At 40.0% G+C, this 18,247-nt stretch overlaps 1 protein-coding gene across 3 annotated transcripts in view; it reads left to right on the forward strand.

The window, feature by feature from the left end:
* TNFSF4 (TNF superfamily member 4) overlaps window positions 1-18,000 on the forward strand; it is a 218,402-nt gene extending 200,402 nt beyond the window's left edge. For all 3 annotated transcript variants that reach the window (XM_050767981.1, XM_050767987.1, XM_050767972.1), the window contains 2 exons: window positions 13,133-13,181; window positions 14,860-18,000. In XM_050767981.1, coding sequence (XP_050623938.1) covers window positions 13,133-13,181; window positions 14,860-15,209 — 399 coding nt within the window. In that variant the 3' untranslated portion in view covers window positions 15,210-18,000. The remainder of the gene's footprint in view (window positions 1-13,132; window positions 13,182-14,859) is intronic.
* The last annotated feature ends 247 nt before the right edge of the window (window positions 18,001-18,247 follow it).

Genomic DNA, 18,247 nt, shown 5'->3' on the forward strand with positions numbered 1-18,247 from the left:
AAACTTCTCAGGCAGTCAAGGGCTCATCCACATATAAGAGAATGAACAATATCAGGGGCAGCTAATATTATTCACTATTTGCACAGTGATGATATTTTCTAAATGAAGTGTTTTGATATATGTTTTGATCCAGGTACTCAAAATAGGACAGAATAATTTGGATGGGAATGATGCTGGAAAATATTGCACATTTATACACATATAGATCCAAATACACACACACAGAGGAGAGCTGGGAAACAAGCAGGAAGGCTCTAGGTATAGATCTAGGGATACAATCTCTCTGTTCCTCTTCTCTGACCTCAGTTGCTGGTTACTAGTACTGAGTAGACCCAGCCTTGTTTAGGGGCTGGCCACCTTGGCCTTCCACTTCTTCTTCTTCTTCTTCTTTTTTTTTTTTTTTTTTAAATATATATACCAATTACTTCCCTCTCAAATGGCAGCTTCTCCCACTTCAGGGATTCTCCATTCATGGAAAACGAAAGTTAATCCTTTTGCATCATTTGGGTTAGAGGAGCTACATACAGTGTTGTTGTTACTGTTTAACGAGGGAAAAATAACCTAGCTGAGTTATAAGTGGCAAGGTTTATGTCTCCATAGTCACTAATGAAATACATGGTAGAGTTCAATGGAAACGGAATTTTCCAGCATCCTATGCTTTGTATATTTCGTTTGTAGTCACCCATGCTTTTGATAACCAATCTTTCAAACAAAGGCATTAAAACATTTGCTTATACAAAACGATAAGACATCAACTCAGATTTTGGAGGAGTTGTTGAAGTATAAAGGGAGTGCCCTGGGCCAGGAACCAGACTTTTTCAGTCCAGGCTTTCACCTCTTGACCCCAAGTAAATTTCTTGAAATTCCCTGGGCATCAGTTTAATCATTTCCAAGACTGGAATTTGGTTGTGGTGAGGATTAATTGATACACAGCTTTGTAAATGCTAAGATTATTATTATCATTATTCACGAACATGCTTCCATAAACATACTGCTACTAAAATGTTGACTTTGTAGTATGTGTGTGCACACATACACACACTGTAACTCAAATCTCAGAAAGCATATCATAGTTAAGGTTAACCATAACTTCATGAACCTTGATTTCCCCAGTGTAATTTTTAGGATTAAAAAAATCCACCTTGGAAGAGTCCTATTATTTTTAAACATAGATTTCTAATTAAGAGCTCATGGGTGAATTAGAGAACAAAAGAAGAATGAAGGGGAGAATTTATGAGGTTATGAAGTATGATTAGGTTCAGTATCTGTTTGCATGTGGTTCAGAGATCTAAAATTACCTACTTAGAGCACATGGCTTAGGCTATTTCCGTTTCTTCTTATTTTGATATATTTCATCCAATTCTCCAATGACTTGGCTACCAAATAAGGCAGGGAATTAGATTTATAAGAGGCATATCATCTGGTTCGCTAAACTAGAAGCATTGGGGAATATTACAGGTATAACTAAATTTTTTTTTCAGTAGACCTTTCATTCTGAAATGCACCTTAATTTTTATAAGTTTGCCTAGCTTGATAACATGCAAATGCTATTTAAGAACACTCCGGTACTGTGAGAGACTACATTTCTGTTGTTATAATTTGGACAGAAAGATGGACAAGCAGACCTGAACTTTAATTCTTCTTACACTAATTTAATAAGAACTTGTGGTTAGAGAGCTTTCATTCCCAAAGTACTATATTGAACAGGTAGGGAAGTGAGGACTTCGGTGAGTTTAAGTGGTGTACCCTCAGGGCTGGGCTCCCCAGCAGGCAGCCAGACCTTCATCCTAGAAAGCCAGTGAAACAGTGTCAAAGATCAGGATGGAATGACAATATTACAAAAATTATAAAGAACTCAAAACATGCATCAAAGGAAAGCATCTTAATGAGTTATAAAATAAGTTGTAAAACATGTATTTTACAGTTTTGCACACTCTATAAAAATACAGTTTTGCACACTCTATAAAAAATTCAACCATGAAGTAGTTTCTTAGGACTATTGGAACAAATTACTGCAAACTGGGTAAATTATAACAACAGAAATTTAGTCTCTCACAGTACTGGAGAACAGAAATGTGAAATTCAGGTGTCGGAATGCCATGCTCCTCTGAAGACTCTAGAGAAGAATCCTTCCTTGCTTCTTTCTGGCTTCTGGTGGCTCCCAGCAATCCTCAGTGTTCTTTGGTTTGTAGCTGTATTGCTCCGAGCTCTGCCTCTATATTCACATGGCCTTCTTTCAAATGTGTATCTTGTGCGTCTTCTCCTTTTCTTCAAGGACACCAGTCATATTGGATTTAGGGCCTACCCTAATCCAGTTGACCTCATGTTAACTTAACTAATTACATCTACAAAGACCCTATTTCCAAATAAAGTCACATTCTGAGGTTGCACATGGACATGAATTTTGGAGGGGCACTATTCAAACTACTATAAAGCACTTATTCATTTACTTATTCAGCAATGTTTATGGAGCATCAGTTACCTGTCAGGCGCTGAGGACACAAAGGTGAGCAAAATAGACATGGTCTTCCCTGCTCTCCCAGATTTTGCAACCCGGTAGGAAAACAAGGCAGCTAAACAAGCAATAGCATATGATAAGCACTGGATAACCAAGGAGGGTACGGTTCTTCAGTAAGAAGTTTCACAGAAAGCTGCCTGCCAGCTTTAATACCTAGTATGTCGATTGGGATTATAAAGTGAGCATACTTGTTTTTTGCATTAGGTACTTGGTTTCACTTCCATTAATTAACAGGAAGGGTTTAGTTTAAAATGACATGGTCATCGTTGTCACCACCATAATCCTCATCCCACTGCTGTTCTGTGATGATGTTACCATTCACCAGTCTCAGTTTGTATCAGAGCATAGGTTGAGGATTATTTAGCCTCCCACAGATGAGGTGAAGAGCTTCACTGCATGTACAACACTAGGGATCATCTTTTTTTAACTTTTAGTTTAGGTTCAGGGGTACATGTGCAAGCTTGTTATATAGGTAAACTGTGTGTCATAGGGGTTTGGGGTACAGATTATTTCATCACTCGGGTAATAAGCATAGTACAGGAATAATCTTTTTGTTTGTTTTTTGAGATAGAGTCTTGCTCTGTCGCCCGGGCTGGAGTTTAGCGGCACAATCTCGGCTCACCGCAAGCTCCGCCTCCCGGGTTCACGCCATTCTAGCACAGGAATAATCTTAGTTGCTCATTTACTATCAGAGGGAGCCACTTGGGGAAAAAGAGGCCTGCTGCTTTTGTTACAGCAGAGGGGTCTATTGTGTTGAAAGTGATCTTCTGTTCAGAAGGTCTTCTTATCACGCAATCCTTTGAAATCTGCCTCACTTTTGAATATTGTGATTCGCCTAATCTTTGAAATGGAAATTTTTCATTAGACAGTTTATTCCAATAATCTGAATTGAATTTAGACATTGAAATGAGAATATTAGAAGCTGAGGAAGGGAAAGAACAGTCAAGCGAAGATCCCAGGTGTGCCTAGTCCCAGTGTGATGTCTTGTTCACTCTACCAGGTTGCCTTCTCAAGACAATATTCCCTCCTTGTTATATAGAAAATTAGAAAAGGGAATGAGTTATTTCGAATAAAGAGATTGACTGCAATAATTCTGCTACTATCTTTGTATTCGAGGATGAATGGACCAATTTCTTTTTTTTCTCTTCTCTACGTTGAACTTTTATTATGACAATATACAACTGGTAATGTGCACCATGACTGAAAAGAGTTCTCATATAATTTGATTTGGTACTGGCATAAGAATAGACAGATCAACGTTTGGAATTTAGAATCCGAAACGAAACCTGCACATTTATGGTCAATTGATTTTCTTTTCTTTTTTTTTTTCTTTAACTTTTATTTTAAGTTTCAGGGTACATGTGCAGGATGTGCAGGTTTGTTACATAGGTAAATGTGTGCCATGATGGCTTGCTGCACAGATCAACCCATCACCTAGGTATTAAGCCCGGCATCCATTAGCTATTTTTCCTGATGCTCTCCCTCCCCTCGCCCCTGCAACGGGCACCAGTGTGTGTTGTTCTCCCACATGTGTTCTCATTGTTCAGCTCCCACTTATAAGTGAGAACACGCAGTGTTTTTCTGTTCCTGTGTTAGTTTGCTGAGGCTAATGGCTTCTAGATCCATCCATGTCCCTGCCAAGGACATGATCTTATTCCTTTTGATGGCTGCACAGTATTCCATTGCGTGGTGTATATGTACCACATTTTCTTTCTCCAATATGTCATTGATGGGCGTTTGGGATGATTCCATGTCTTTGTTACTGTGAATAATGCTGCAATAAACGTATGTGTGCATGTATCTTTAGAATAGAATGATTTATATTCCTTTGGGTATATACCCAGTAATGGGATTTCTGGGTCAAATGGTGTTTATGCTTTTAGATCTTTGGGGAATTGCCACACTGTCTTCTACTGTCTTCCACAATGGTTGAACTAATTTACATTCCCACCAGCAGTGTAAAAGTGTTCCTTTTTCTCTCCAACCTCACCAGCATCTGTTGCTTCTTGACTTTTTAATAATGGCCCTTCTGACTAGAGTAGGCCAATTTCTAAAATCTTGAGCAATGTATAGTGTTGACTAGAGCCAATGTCAGATATTATGTGATCTTGTAGCTGATGAAGGTCCAGGTATGTCCTGAGGGGCTAAGTTCCACCTTAGTTCAACATTTATTTACTAAGTGCCATTATGTTTGAGACATGGTAGGAGGTATGGCAATGCAGTGGGTACCTTGCAAACCTACCCTTCTAGTTGCTTAGAGACTAAGCTGATCTGAGGATATTACAGTAGAGACTTACAAATCACTGAGGTGGGGACAGGAGTTCTCAGAAATGTTTTAGTAAATTCCTCTGTCAGTGTACTTTGAGTGCTTCCTCAGTTGTATGTGGGAATGGAAACCAAGATACAAGAAAATCTTCCCTCTGACGATATGAAGAGTTGGTGCATTAGGTCAATCACATAATTTCATGTCACATGGATGCTTTTGGTTGATTTGATTGTTTACCTAAATATAGGACTTTTCTCTCAGGAATCTGTCAGTTGCTAATTGTATTAGGGACAATAAAAGCACAGTTCATGCTCTCTCTGAAACAGAGAGGAGGGAGGCTTCTCTGCGGGGAAACTCACAGCCTTTACTTAGCAGACTTGATGAGAAGAGTGGAAGTGGTTAGAGAGAGAGGAGGCTATACACAGGATGTATAGTGGGGAGGAAGGTGGAGGTTAAGAGAGAGATGACCGGGAAAATATGCTGGCAGAGATGGTAAGGGTTGGGCATGGAGAAAAAGAAGGCTTTGAATGGTAGTTAAAATAGCTTTTCTTTGTGTTCATTAAATCCCAATAAACGCTTTATTCAACAAGGTTTTCAAAGCCACACATCTTTGTCTCTAAGAAACATAACTTTTGGGATAAATCTTTCTGAATATGGGAAACTCCTTCACCAAAGAATCAGTTTTTCCCATTTTTCCTACTCCTCTCTCTAGGTGGAATTCTGAACTTCCCTCATCAGAAGTCAGGGCTCATCTTTTTGTAAGGGGGCTACTTCCACTGAGAATAGACCACGTCTGTCAGATGAGGATCTATCTTCTCAGTCTACTATGGTGGCTAAGTGTGAAAAATTCTCCCTTCCTCTTCTGAGGCCCCTTGAGACATACCCTGAAAGCTTGTGAGGTCATACTTTCATGATCTCTCAGATCTCCTCTGGTTGACATGAAGCCCAAGGTGCAGGGAGGAGAGGTTCATGTCCAGTGGTGGTGGTTTGGTGAACTGGGGAGTCCCCACCCCGGATCTGTTTCCCCACCACCCTCTACTAGCCCACATCCCACTGCCGCCCTCCACCAAGACCTTGACATTGTGGCCTTGTACCAAGCGAGGAATGGCAAGGTCCACATAGTGAGTGCAGGGCCCACTTCCTGATTTCATGCGTGGTGAGTATCATTTGCTCCTGCCACAGATACCCTTCACCAGGACAAATGTCAAATGAGTTTAAGGTCAACAGTCCCATGCCACATCCTAGTGAGTCAGAGTTAGAGGTACACACTCTTCAAAGATGAGCTCTTGAAACAAATGTCACTTTCTTGGGAACACAGCACAGGCTACTGAATAAATGCCAGATATCAGACACTTTCCACCTTTGTTCTTGGACAAGCCAGTGCTAAAAGCGCTGAAGGAGGCCAAGAAAGAACCTAATTCTAACTCTTCTTTGTTACAGCTGCATGAGGAGCCTACTTTGTATTTGCCCATGGGCCTGCAGTTCCTTGCCATGACAGTTTTACCTAATCAGAGCTGAGCTAATAATTTTGGCAACCTGAACTACATAGACAACCCTGCAACATTGGTTGAGGAGCTCTTTCTAGAGGAGGATTTCTAGATATTTTGATATATATCTGTGTATTTTGACAACTATTCAAAAATTAATATTTAATCTTATTCAGTATTGATGATGAAAGTAATTCAAATTAATTTAGGACCCTCAGATAAATGCTTTTTTTGGTGTTCTTTACTCTTATGATAGTGTAGGATAAAGAGAAGGGATGTTATCATGAACTTGGGATTCAACTGATCTCAAATGAATACATGTTTATTCCTGAGCAAGTTCTTAACAGCACTAATTTTTATTTTCCTATCTGTAAAACATGGGTCATTATTTTTTCTACATTGTAATGTTATTTTGAGCAGCAAATGGGATAGTACATTTGAAACAGTGCATAGCACATTGTAAGTGCTCAGTAAAGTTTTATTTATTCTTTTCCTTTTTGTTTTTTGAGACAAGTTATCTCTGTCATGCAGTGACATGATGGTGTCTCCCTGCCACCTCAATCTCCTGGGCTCAAGCGATCCTCCCACCTTAGCTTCCCAAGTAGCTGGGACCACAGGGGTGTACCACCATGTCCAGCTATTTTTTAAAAATTATTTTTGATATTTTTGTAGAGATGGGGTTTCACCATGTTGTCCAGGCTGGTCTTGTACTCCTGAGTGCAAGCGATCAGCCTGGTTTGACCTCCCAAAGTGCTGGGATTACAGATGTGAGCCACCACACCAGGCCCTTTTTCTTGAATGCACAAAGGATGGTCTCATTTCTAGACCTTTCTTCTTACTATTAATAATTGTAGAATATCTTTTGCTTATCTGGGTCTTCTCTGTCTTTCAAGGCCTAAGTCCAGGTCTTTCCTCCTTGTGCTGTCAAAGCCTACAATGATTTTTGTGTTCTTTGAAACCTTATGACTTACATTGCCTGTAGGTATTTACTAAAGGTTTTATGTGTACAGGGACAATTTTCCCAACTGGCATAGAAGTTCATCAAAAGTAAGGATTATATGTTCTATCCCCTCATGTTCCAAGAGTTGAGTGTAATAATTGCTGCACAGCAAGTACTCAATAATTGCTGATACTATTTTTAACCAAACTACCAAATAATATGACAATCACTTTATTCATTCAAGTACTGAATAACACCTACAGCAGAGAAAAAATTTCTTGAGCACCAGCTTTCAGATAGGCATGCTTTTTGCACAGGGTGTGGTTGAAGATAAATTCTCTGGATTTAGACTTTTGGAAGTTCATAGTTAACGGCAGTGATTTTTAAATCTGAACCTTGGTTATTTGTAAAAATGAAGATTCCTGGATCTACCCAGACCTTTTGAATTAGAGTCTTTGTGAATAATCTGACCATCTGCACTTAAAACAACAACAACAACAACAAAAGCAACAGCAACAACATATTTTGGTAGTGATTCTAATGCACAAATTTAGAGTTTAAGAACCACTGGGCTGGTAACCTTCCTGTTGCGTTATCAGCTGCTACCAGACATGACGCTTGTACATTACATTATTCAGTCATTTGGTCAAATAGCCCATATTTGCCAAGTGGGTACTTGATTGTTCCTTTTTTTTTTTTTTTTTTTTTGCTTCACTTATGGGAGCTCTGAAACCCAAGAAGGAAGCCTGGAGTGTGGGGTCTCCCTTTTCTTTCTCGTGATGAGGTCATTGCCAATCATCTGTATGGCAACTTCTTCTTTTCTCTAAGATTGCTATTAAAGTGGACACAAGGAATGGAATATTAAAATCTTCATAGAATGTTTTTCTTGCTTCAAATTTGCATGGGAGAAAAATAGTACTTGTGTGGTATAATAAAAATTATACTGAAATTGAAGGGCATGCATCAAATCTCTTCACTTCTGTGAGCCTTAATTTCTTCATATGCAAAATACAATGTTCAACTAGAATATGACCTCTTTTGCATTTTTTCCATGCTTCGAAGACCATTCAAAATTCAGGGATATACTTCAAATCTGGCATGGATACTTATGAGCATTTACATTTCATCCTTGAGTGTGGTGTGGACTCTTCAGATCTTCCAGATGGAAGAAACTTTATTCTATAGACTGTGCTTAGATGGAAGCCCCCTGGTCCTTTGATATTTTCTGTTTTCTTTGAGCATGTGGAGAAGATCTGGGGATTTTGCTTTTCTTGATATACAAAATACTAAGTCTGCGTGTGTGGGTAGACCAAATGTCTTCTGATTGTTTTCTGTCAGCCTTTCGCATGAAACCCAAATTCTTTTGTATTGTTTCTCTGAGGTACAGAGAGTCAGAGCACTGATATGATAACTTTGTTAGTCTTTGTTTTTTTCTTTAATCCATTCCTTTGTTCTGTTGTCATATATTAAGTTTATGTAGTATTATGTAGAATAAATTATGAACATGACATGGATATTATTTTCCACGTGCATCCAAGAATAATTGCTGATGTTTATTAACTTCTTGCAATGTTCCATGCCAGATCCTGATCACTGACATATATTATTTCATTCAAACTTTACAATTCTCTGATATACAGATTTTTACTATCTCAATTTTACAGATTAAGAAACAAAATCAGAAAGATGAATGCAGTTTTCCCAAGGTCACACAGCTAAGTAGTCTTGAGTAGAGGAGATAAGACTTGTATTCACTAGCAGTATAATAAGTCAATAGAGTGTTTTTTTAATATTGGGGTTAACTGTCAGTGTTGTACATTCTGTGGGTTTTGACAAATGTATATAATGACATGTATTCACCATTACAGAATCATACAGGATACTTTCACTACCCTAAAAAATACCCTGTGCTCTACCTGTTTATTACTCCCCCACTCCTAACCCCTGGCACCCACTGATCTTTTTAATCTCCATAGTTTTGCTTTTTCCAGAATGTCATATAGTTAGGTCATTCAGTACGTACTGTTTTCAGATTGGCTTCTCTTGTATAATAATATGCATTTAAGATTCCTCCATGTCTTTTCACAGCTTGATAGTTCATTTATTTTTAGTGCTGAATAATGTTCCATTGTATGGTTGTATCAGTTTATTTATCCATTCACCTACTGAAGGACATTTTGGCTGCTTCCAAGTTTTGACAATTATGAACAAAGCTTCTATAAACTTCTGTGTGAATGAGTGACTTTAAATACTTGTATGGGAATACAGAAACTGAAACTCAAGGATTTGATTTAGGCCTTGAAGATGGTAAGATTTTAATGGGCAGAGACAGATGGAGGGACATACTGGAGGAGTGGTGGGATCTCGGCTCACTGCAACCTCTGTCTCCTGGGTCCAAGCGATTCTTCCCCAGTAGCTAAGACTACAGGTGCATGCCACCACGCCTTGCTAATTTTTGTATTTTTTATAGAGATGGGCTTTTGCCATGTTGGCCAGTCTGGTCTCAAACTCCTGATCTCATGTGATCTGCCTGCCTCGGCCTCCCAAAGTGCTGGGATTACAAGTGTGAGTCACTGCACCTGGCCTACTTTTTAAAAATGCTTACCATGTACCATGTGCTGGCAAACTGCTGGATGCTTTAAGTTATCCTATCTAAACTTGGGGTTCATCTTCTGGAAAGTTCCACCAACAGTATTATGTCTTATTTTCACATGTATAAAGGCTAAAGCTAAGAAATGCTACAACTTTTCCAAATTCAAAGAACCAGAAGAGTCACAGTTTGAACTAAATCTGACTCCAAAATCTATGCTCTTTGTGCCATCCTACCAGGCTGCCTACCCAAGTGCAAGGAGATCAGAACAAATAGCTAGATAGACATTAGACACAGAAAGGATATATGTGGCACTAAGGCTTGACAATGAGGTTGGAGCCAGGCTCTTCAGCACTTTGACTTGGGCACTGTGGGGGTGTCTCTGGGTACTGGGGTAGTCAGCATGAGGTCATCAGGTATGGAGGATGAGGGGGAAGATGGTTGGAAGACCAATGAACAAGAGGAAGGATCATCTTCTTCTACTTCACAACATTGCCTAAACTTGATGGTATCGATGTTAGTAAGAGACTTCTGAGGATATGCAAACTTCTACCCCTACATGACCTTCAGGAGAAGGAACAGGATGCCTGAGTCTGGAGTTTCAGTAGATCAGCTTCCTCCAGGTTGATCTACTGGAAATCTAGACTCCAACACGGAGGATGTCACATGTGCTTTACTCACTCACTGCCTGTCAGCATCATGGTCTCAGAGAATGTTTGGTCACCACCACCCTTACTTCATCAGGGCACTTCAAAAGTTGGAACATTTCTTAGGTTGCAGGATATTTTTGGAGATCTTTGCAAAGTCAGTCAAAATAATCAAATCACAAGAGCTTTTAGATCAGGGAGTGAAAGTAAATTTGAGAATGAGGAAGCTTTAGGTTTTTTTCTTTTTTATTAAATTAAAGTCGCAACTTTTAAAATCTAAATCATGGAAAGCTAGTGCTGAAAGGAATGCCCCTGATCTTCTAGTGACTTTTAAAGATGAGAAACTGCCATCTAAGGAGATTATGAAACTTGCTTAAGTTGGCACAGTGCCTGCCTGCCTGGCATTAGCACTCTGTCACTGCACGCTGAGGCCTGTGCTGTTGGGCTACTCCACAGACGGCTTCTTTCTGACATTTAGCACGTGGCAATTCATGCTGGCACTAACTAGCCCAGAGAGCACTGGAAACATTTATTTACCCGGGGAACTATGGTGGTAGGGTACTTTGCTGTCTGACAGGTTTTCTTCCAGAGCATTGCCCTTAAGCACGAAGGACACTAATTAGCCATCATGCCATGAACAGTACACAGAAGCGGGCGAGCTAAAGACTTCTGCTTCTACCCAAGTCAGTGCCTCTCTCCATGTGCTCAGCACATTGAACTCATATTGTTCCTGCAGCCCAGTCCCTGGCAGGGCTCAGAATGGCTCTGCATTCTTCTTATGCTGCCTGTTGGTTTTAGCTTGGTAAGGCTTGTGATTATGCTTATAACAGAAGTAGGGAATTCCTCATCTGTGTGGGCAGGTGCCAGTGGAATATGCTTGACTAAAGCTGCTAGTGTGCCAGGAGAGTGGGAAACAGGAATTCCACTACCCAGGGCATGAAAACAAATCTGTCTCCTCATTTTTGATTAGGACGTCATGCCAAAATAACCTTGTGGGAAGAGCCGTTGTTCTTGGCAGGCATAATAGATGTTTTTTTTGAGATGGAGTCTCACTCTGTCGCTTAGGCTGAAGTGCAGTGGTGCGATCTTGGCTCACTGTAACCTGTGCCTCCCAGGTTTCAGTGATTCTCCTGCCTCAGCTTCCTAAGTAGCTGGGATTATAGGCACGTGCCACCATGCCTAGATAATTTTTTTTTTTTTTTTTTTTTTTTTTAGTAGAGACAGGGTTTCACCATGTTGGCCAGGCTGGTCTTGAACTCCTGATCTCAGCTGATCCGCCCACCTTGGCCTCCCAAAGTGCTGGGATTACAGGCATGAGCCACCGTGCCCAGCAGACATTTTTTTCTATTTTCTTTTTTAGTAGGTAATACAAACATATGGCACAACATTTTTAAAAAAATTAGACCATGAGAAGTAAAGGTCAATCCTACTCCTGACCTCAGGCTTCCAATTTTTTTCTCCAGGGACAACATTTGCAACTAGTGCCTTGTGTATTCTTTCAGATACATTAATATACTGTATATTCTTACAGTGCCCATATAGGTGTTATTATTATTATTATTTAACACAAACGGCAATAGACTTTATGTATAATTCTGTCCATCCCCCCACTTTTTTTTTACTTAAGAGATCTTGGAGTTGGCTCCATATTGAGCTTCTTTGTTCTTTTAACCACAAAAGTACTATAAACGTTTTATCTATCAGGATTCCTCTCTTCACTGTTTTACTTCTCTTTTTGCAATGAGTACTGACTTAATTCAGGTTAGGTTTTGTAAGCTGTTGAAGAGAAAGATCCAATGTTTAAAAAAGCTACACCAAATATATTGAGATCTGATGGATTGGGACAGTTTTTATTGCCTTTGTCTCCTGAAAATAGGATGCTTTTACTCCTGCATTAAAGTGAAAGACCAAACATGCCGGAAGCTTCCAGAACTCACTCCCAGTGCATTCTGGGAGTCTGTGGCCATGATGTATTGATTGAACACAGCATTCTCCATGAGGGAATCTCTACAACTGAATGGGTTTCTTAACACTATGACTATAGTGCTGCGTTATCCAAAATGGGAAATTGGGGCACAGTGAGACAAAACAGTATACCAAAGAAGAGTTTGGCAGAGATGTGGACAGATCTCAGACGCTTGCATGAAAGAGCACAATAGTCCTAATTTATCTTAAGAGATGTTATGGAAAAGCAAGGGGGCAGGTGGAAGTCTAGGTCCAATCTTCATAGAAAAAGTCAGGGCCAGGCATGGCAGCTCACGCCTGTAATTCCAGCACTTTGGGAGGTTGGGTGAGAGGATTGCTTGAGGTCAGGAGTTTGAGACCGGCCTGGGCAATACGCAAAACCCCATTTCCATCCCTACCCCCAAAACTCCAAAAAACAAAAATTAATCAGGTGTGGTGGTACGTGTCTATAGTCCCAGCTACTCAGCAGACTGAGGTGGGAGGATCACTGAGCCCAGGGAGGTCAAGGCTGCAGTGAGCCATGATTGTGTCACTGCACTCCAGTCTGGGTGTCAGAATGAGACCCTGACTCAAAAAAAAAAAAAAAAAAAAAAAGGAAAGTGTTTTTTTTTTTGTTTTCAGGCTACTTCATTTCTGCTTCGCTGTTCCTTTGAATATGACTTGCGAATTTCATTTGTTCATGTTTTTTTCCTAAAAATATGTCTTTCTTCCTCCCTCAGGTATCACATCAGTATCCTCGAATTCAAAGTATCAAAGTACAATTTACTGGTAAGTGTTGTCAGAAGTTTAATTGATTCATATTTTTGAAAGAATCTTCTCTTCAGTCTCTTAATTTCCTCTAGAACACAAGATCTCTCCTTTTCCTTAGGGAAGGAATTAAATTCCAATTAAATCCCAGAATTGTTGTAGCCTGCATATTATTTTCATTAGGGATACAGGTGTATAAAGAGAAAAGGGGATTAATTATTCATCAAATATGTGTTTGTCTCTGTACTAATCACTTTATGTTCCTCATTTAATCCTCCACGGAAACTTCTGGGTAGAAATTATTTCCATTTCTTAGTTAGGGAAACTAAGGCTTTACTTCTTACAAGTCTGTCTGACTGTAAGACACATTATTACCTGCTAATTGTATTCTGGGGCAAGAGTTTACCTTAATGAAAGTTGGGGGAAGCCCTTGATAGAATAAAAACTTTGACTCCAGAGAGAAGATTGTTTGGGTCCGTGATTAACGCTAGCATAACCCCTAGTGGTTTCCACATGAATATTCATTTTTTAGTTAAGTTCTCCTGAGCCTGAGGGAAGGGGAGTATTTCTTGCCCTCCATAAGTGGTCCCCATTTTCAGTTCAAAGTACGTCCCTCTGCACTGGTACAAAGCAAGAATTACTGAATTGTGACTAGCAGTGGGGACCTATTCTTTTGCTTAACGAAAGAACATGGACCAGAACAGGGTGTGTCCAAGATGTGGTTACTTGGCTATTCAGCATGGTTTTAGTGCTAATATGGAAATAAAAGAAGTTCAGGCTTTTTGGCTTGCACTTGGGATGGCCCTGCACAAAACAACTTAATCTATCACTGCCTCCTACTCCTCTTCCTCCTTTTCTTTCTCCTGTGGCAGTGACTCTTCCCAAAGTACCTTCCGGGAAAAACTAGCAATAGGAGGTAGAGAAGAGAAATAAGTATGTGCCCTTGAGCTCTTCCACCTGCAGCTTTGAGAGGCCACCCTGAATCCACAGATATGCTGTGCACAGCTGCATTATTAAGCTTAAGCGACTGCTAACAAAGGCCGCTAGTAACTGCTGTGGATGGGTCCAATGTCTGGGGCATGTGGAAAATTTGCATTTCATGGTCAGATGACAGAAAGACAACAGTTGAAAACAATTGCTTTGAGTCAAGCTTCAGAGTATGGGTAGCATGCAGGGCTAAGGCATGGGGCACTACTGCCACCCTTTGCCCATAGTTCATCCACTGAGCAAGAAAGGAGGCACTGAAGTGGTCAATCCATCCCTGTTCTGAAAAATTAGGGAAACCCTGAAGCCACCTGTCCTGCCATAGGTGCTTTGTGACAATTTCTGTAATCTCTCAGCTCCTGAATCTCAGCCCCATCTGAGACTCTCTTGGCCACTAGTGTTAGCATTGCCCCTTCTTCCATTCCACAGGTAAAGCAGTTTCCACGCCGCAGGTAGAAACACAGTGCTCTCCTGCTTTTACTCTTTTCTTTTCTTTCTTTCTTTTTTTCTTTTTTCTTTTTTTTTTTTTTTTGAGACAGAGACTTACTCTGTTACCCAGGCTGGAGTGCAGTGGCGCGATCTCAGCTCACTGCTTTTAATTTTTGAAAATCTCTCCCTATCACTTTCTCTTCATCTGATTGCAGATGTACTAGAAGGTTGTTACCCAATTCTATGCTTAGGAATTAATTAACATTTTTCCCCCTATCTTTCCTAGAATATAAGAAGGAGGAAGGTTTCATCCTCACTTCACAAAAGGAGGATGAAATCATGAAGGTGCAGAACAACTCAGTTATCATCAACTGTGATGGGTTTTATCTCATCTCCCTGAAGGGCTACTTCTCCCAGGAAGTCAACATCAGCCTTCATTACCAGAAGGATGAGGAGCCCCTCTTCCAACTGAAGAAGGTCAGGTCTGTCAACTCCTTGATGGTGGCTTCTCTGACTTACAAAGACAAAGTCTACTTGAATGTGACCACTGACAATACCTCCCTGGATGACTTCCATGTGAATGGTGGAGAACTGATTCTTATCCATCAAAATCCTGGTGAATTCTGCGTCCTCTGAGGGGCTGATGGCAACGTCTAAAACCAGGCACCAGCATGAACACCAAGTTGGGGGTGGACAGGACATGGATTCTTCATTGCAAGTGAAGGAGCCTCCCAGCTCAGCCACGTGGGATGTGACAAGAAGCAGATCCCGGCCCTCCCGCCCCCACCCCTCAGGGATATTTAAAACTTATTTTATACACCGCTTAATCTTATTTATCCTTATATTTTCTAAATTGCCTAGCCCTCACACCCCAAGATTGCCTTGAGCCTACTAGGCACCTTTGTGAGAAAGAAAAAATAGATGCCTCTTCTTCAAGACGCATTGTTTCTATTGGTCAGGCAATTGTCATAATAAACTTATGTCACTGAAAACGGTACCTGACTACCATTTGCTGGAAATCTGACATGTGTGTGGCATTATCAAAATGAAGAGGAGCAAGGAGTGAAGGAGTGGGATTATGAATCTGCCAAAGGTGGTATGAACCAACCCCTGGAAGCCAAAGCGGCCTCTCCAAGGTTAAATTGGTTTCAGTTTGCATATTGCCTAAATTTAAACTTTTTCGTTTGGTGGGGGTTCAAAAGAAGAATCAGCTTGTGAAAAATCAGGACTTGAAGAGAGCCGTCTAAGAAATACCACGAGCTTTTTTTCTTTACCATTTTGCTTTCCCAGCCTCCAAACATAGTTAATAGAAATTTCCCTTCAAAGAACTGTCCGGGGATGTGATGCTGTGAAGAATCTAATCAGTGACTTAAGAGAGATTTTCTTCTATACAGGGAGAGTGAGCTAACTTATTGTGAAGGGTTAACTTTACTGTACAGGATAGCAGGGAACTGGACATCTCAGGGTAAAAGTCAGTACAGAGTTTAATAGTCTGGGGAGGAAAACACATTCTTTGCCACAGACAGGCAAAGCAACACATGCTCATCCTCCTGCCTATGCTGAGATACACACTCAGCTCCATGTCTTTTACACACTTACACATTGCTGGTTTCAAGAAATGAGGTGATCTTATTATCAAATTCAATTTGATGTCAAATGTCAAATAGCACTAAGAAGTTATTGTGCCTTATGAAAAATAATGATCTCTGTCTAGAAATACCATAGACCACATATAGTCTCACATTGATAACTGAAACTAGAAGGGTCTATAATCAGCCAATGCCAGGGCTTCAATGGAATAGGATCCCCTTATGTTTAGTTGAAATGTCCCCTTGACTTGATATAATGTGTTATGCTTATGACGCTGTGGATAATCTGATTTTTCATGTCAACTTTCCAGATGATTTGTAACTTCTCTGTGCCAAAACTTTCACAAACATAAAGTTTTGAGATATATATTTTTAAATTGTAGCAAATGTTTCCCTGACATTTTAAATAGAGGATACAACATATCACAGAATCTTTCTGGATGATTCTGTGTTATCAAGGACTTGTACTATGCTACAATTATCTCTAGAATCTCCAGAAAGGTGGAGGGCTGTTCGCCCTTACACTAAACGGTCTCAGTTGGATTTTTTTCCCCCTGTTTTCTATTTCCTCTTAAGTATATCTTCAACTATATTCCCATCCCTCTATTTTAATCTGTTATGAAGGAAGGTAAATAAAATGCTAAATAGAAGAAATTGTATGTAAGGTAAGAGGAATCAAGTTCTGAGTGACTGCCAGGGCACTCACAGAATTATAATCATAGCTAAATATCTATGGAGGGCCTACTGTGGACCAGGCACTGGGCTAAATACTTACATTTACAAGAATCATTCCGAGACAGATATTCAGTGATATCTGGCTTCACTACTCAGAAGATTGTGTGTGTGTGTGTGTGTGTGTGTGTGTGTAGTTCACTTTTTGTTATTGACAATGTTCCGCAAAATTGCAGTTACTCAGTGAGTTATATCCAACAAAGTAAATGTTTATGACTATAGGTAATATTTAAGAAAATGCCTGGTTCATTTTTTAAGTTTGGAATTTTTGTCTATATTTCTCATGGATGTGCAGTGCACATGCCAGGCCTAAATATAATTGTCGTGTGCGTTGTTTGTGCTTGATGTCATGGTCCCCTCTCATAGGTGCTCACTCCCTTTGGGTGCACCTGGCCGGCTCTTCCCATGCTGGCCTCTTCAACCACACAGGGATATTTCTGCTATGCACCAGCCTCACTCTACCTTCCTTCCATCAAAAATATGTGTTGTGTGTCTCAGTCCTTTTAAGTCATGTCCTTCACAGGGAGAATTACCCCTTCTATACACACGGCAGAGTTTTGTGGAAAGAGAATTGAAAAGTCACAAGATCAGAATTTTAAATTTGACTTAGCCACTAACTAGCCAAGTAACCTTGGGAAAGTCATTTCCCATTTCTGGGTCTTGCTTTTCTTTCTGTTGAATGAGAGGAATGTTAAATATCTAACAGTTTAGAATCTTATGCTTACAGTGTTAGCTGTGAATGCACATATTAAATGTCTATGTTCCTGTTGCTATGAGTCAAGGAGTGTAACCTTCTCCTTTACTATGTTGAATGTATGTTTTTCCGGACAAGCTTAGATCTTCCCTCAGACATCTTTGTGAGTCCTTCAAGAGCAGTTATCAATTGTTACTTAGAGATTTTCTATTTAGAAAATGCTTAAGGGATTCCAATCCCAATCCAAATCATAATTTGTTCTTAAGTATACTGGGCAGGTCCCCTATTTTAAGCCATAATTTTGTATTTAGTGCTTTCCTGGCTCTCAGAGAGTATTAATATTGATATTAATAATATAGTTAATAGTAATATTGCTATTTACATGGAAACAAATAAAAGATCTCAGAATTCACTACTGGTTAGAGTGTTGGAGTGTTCATTTATCCTTCTTTTCTCCATGTTCTGATTAGCTCAGCCTCTGAAGAGGGGAGGACGGGGCAAGCTTTCCAGTTTCCTACTTGCCTCCAGTTTTAGCCATCAGAGACACATCTGAGGGATGGTTGAGGTGGCAGAGCTCATCTTTGTTTTTGAAAAGATGCTCACTGGAAGTCCTTAGAGTCCCTTTTCATAGTTTAAGAGACTGATTTAAATAGTGTTCT

Source organism: Macaca thibetana, chromosome 1 (genome assembly GCF_024542745.1).
Source record: "Macaca thibetana thibetana isolate TM-01 chromosome 1, ASM2454274v1, whole genome shotgun sequence".
Lineage (NCBI taxonomy): Eukaryota > Metazoa > Chordata > Mammalia > Primates > Cercopithecidae > Macaca > Macaca thibetana.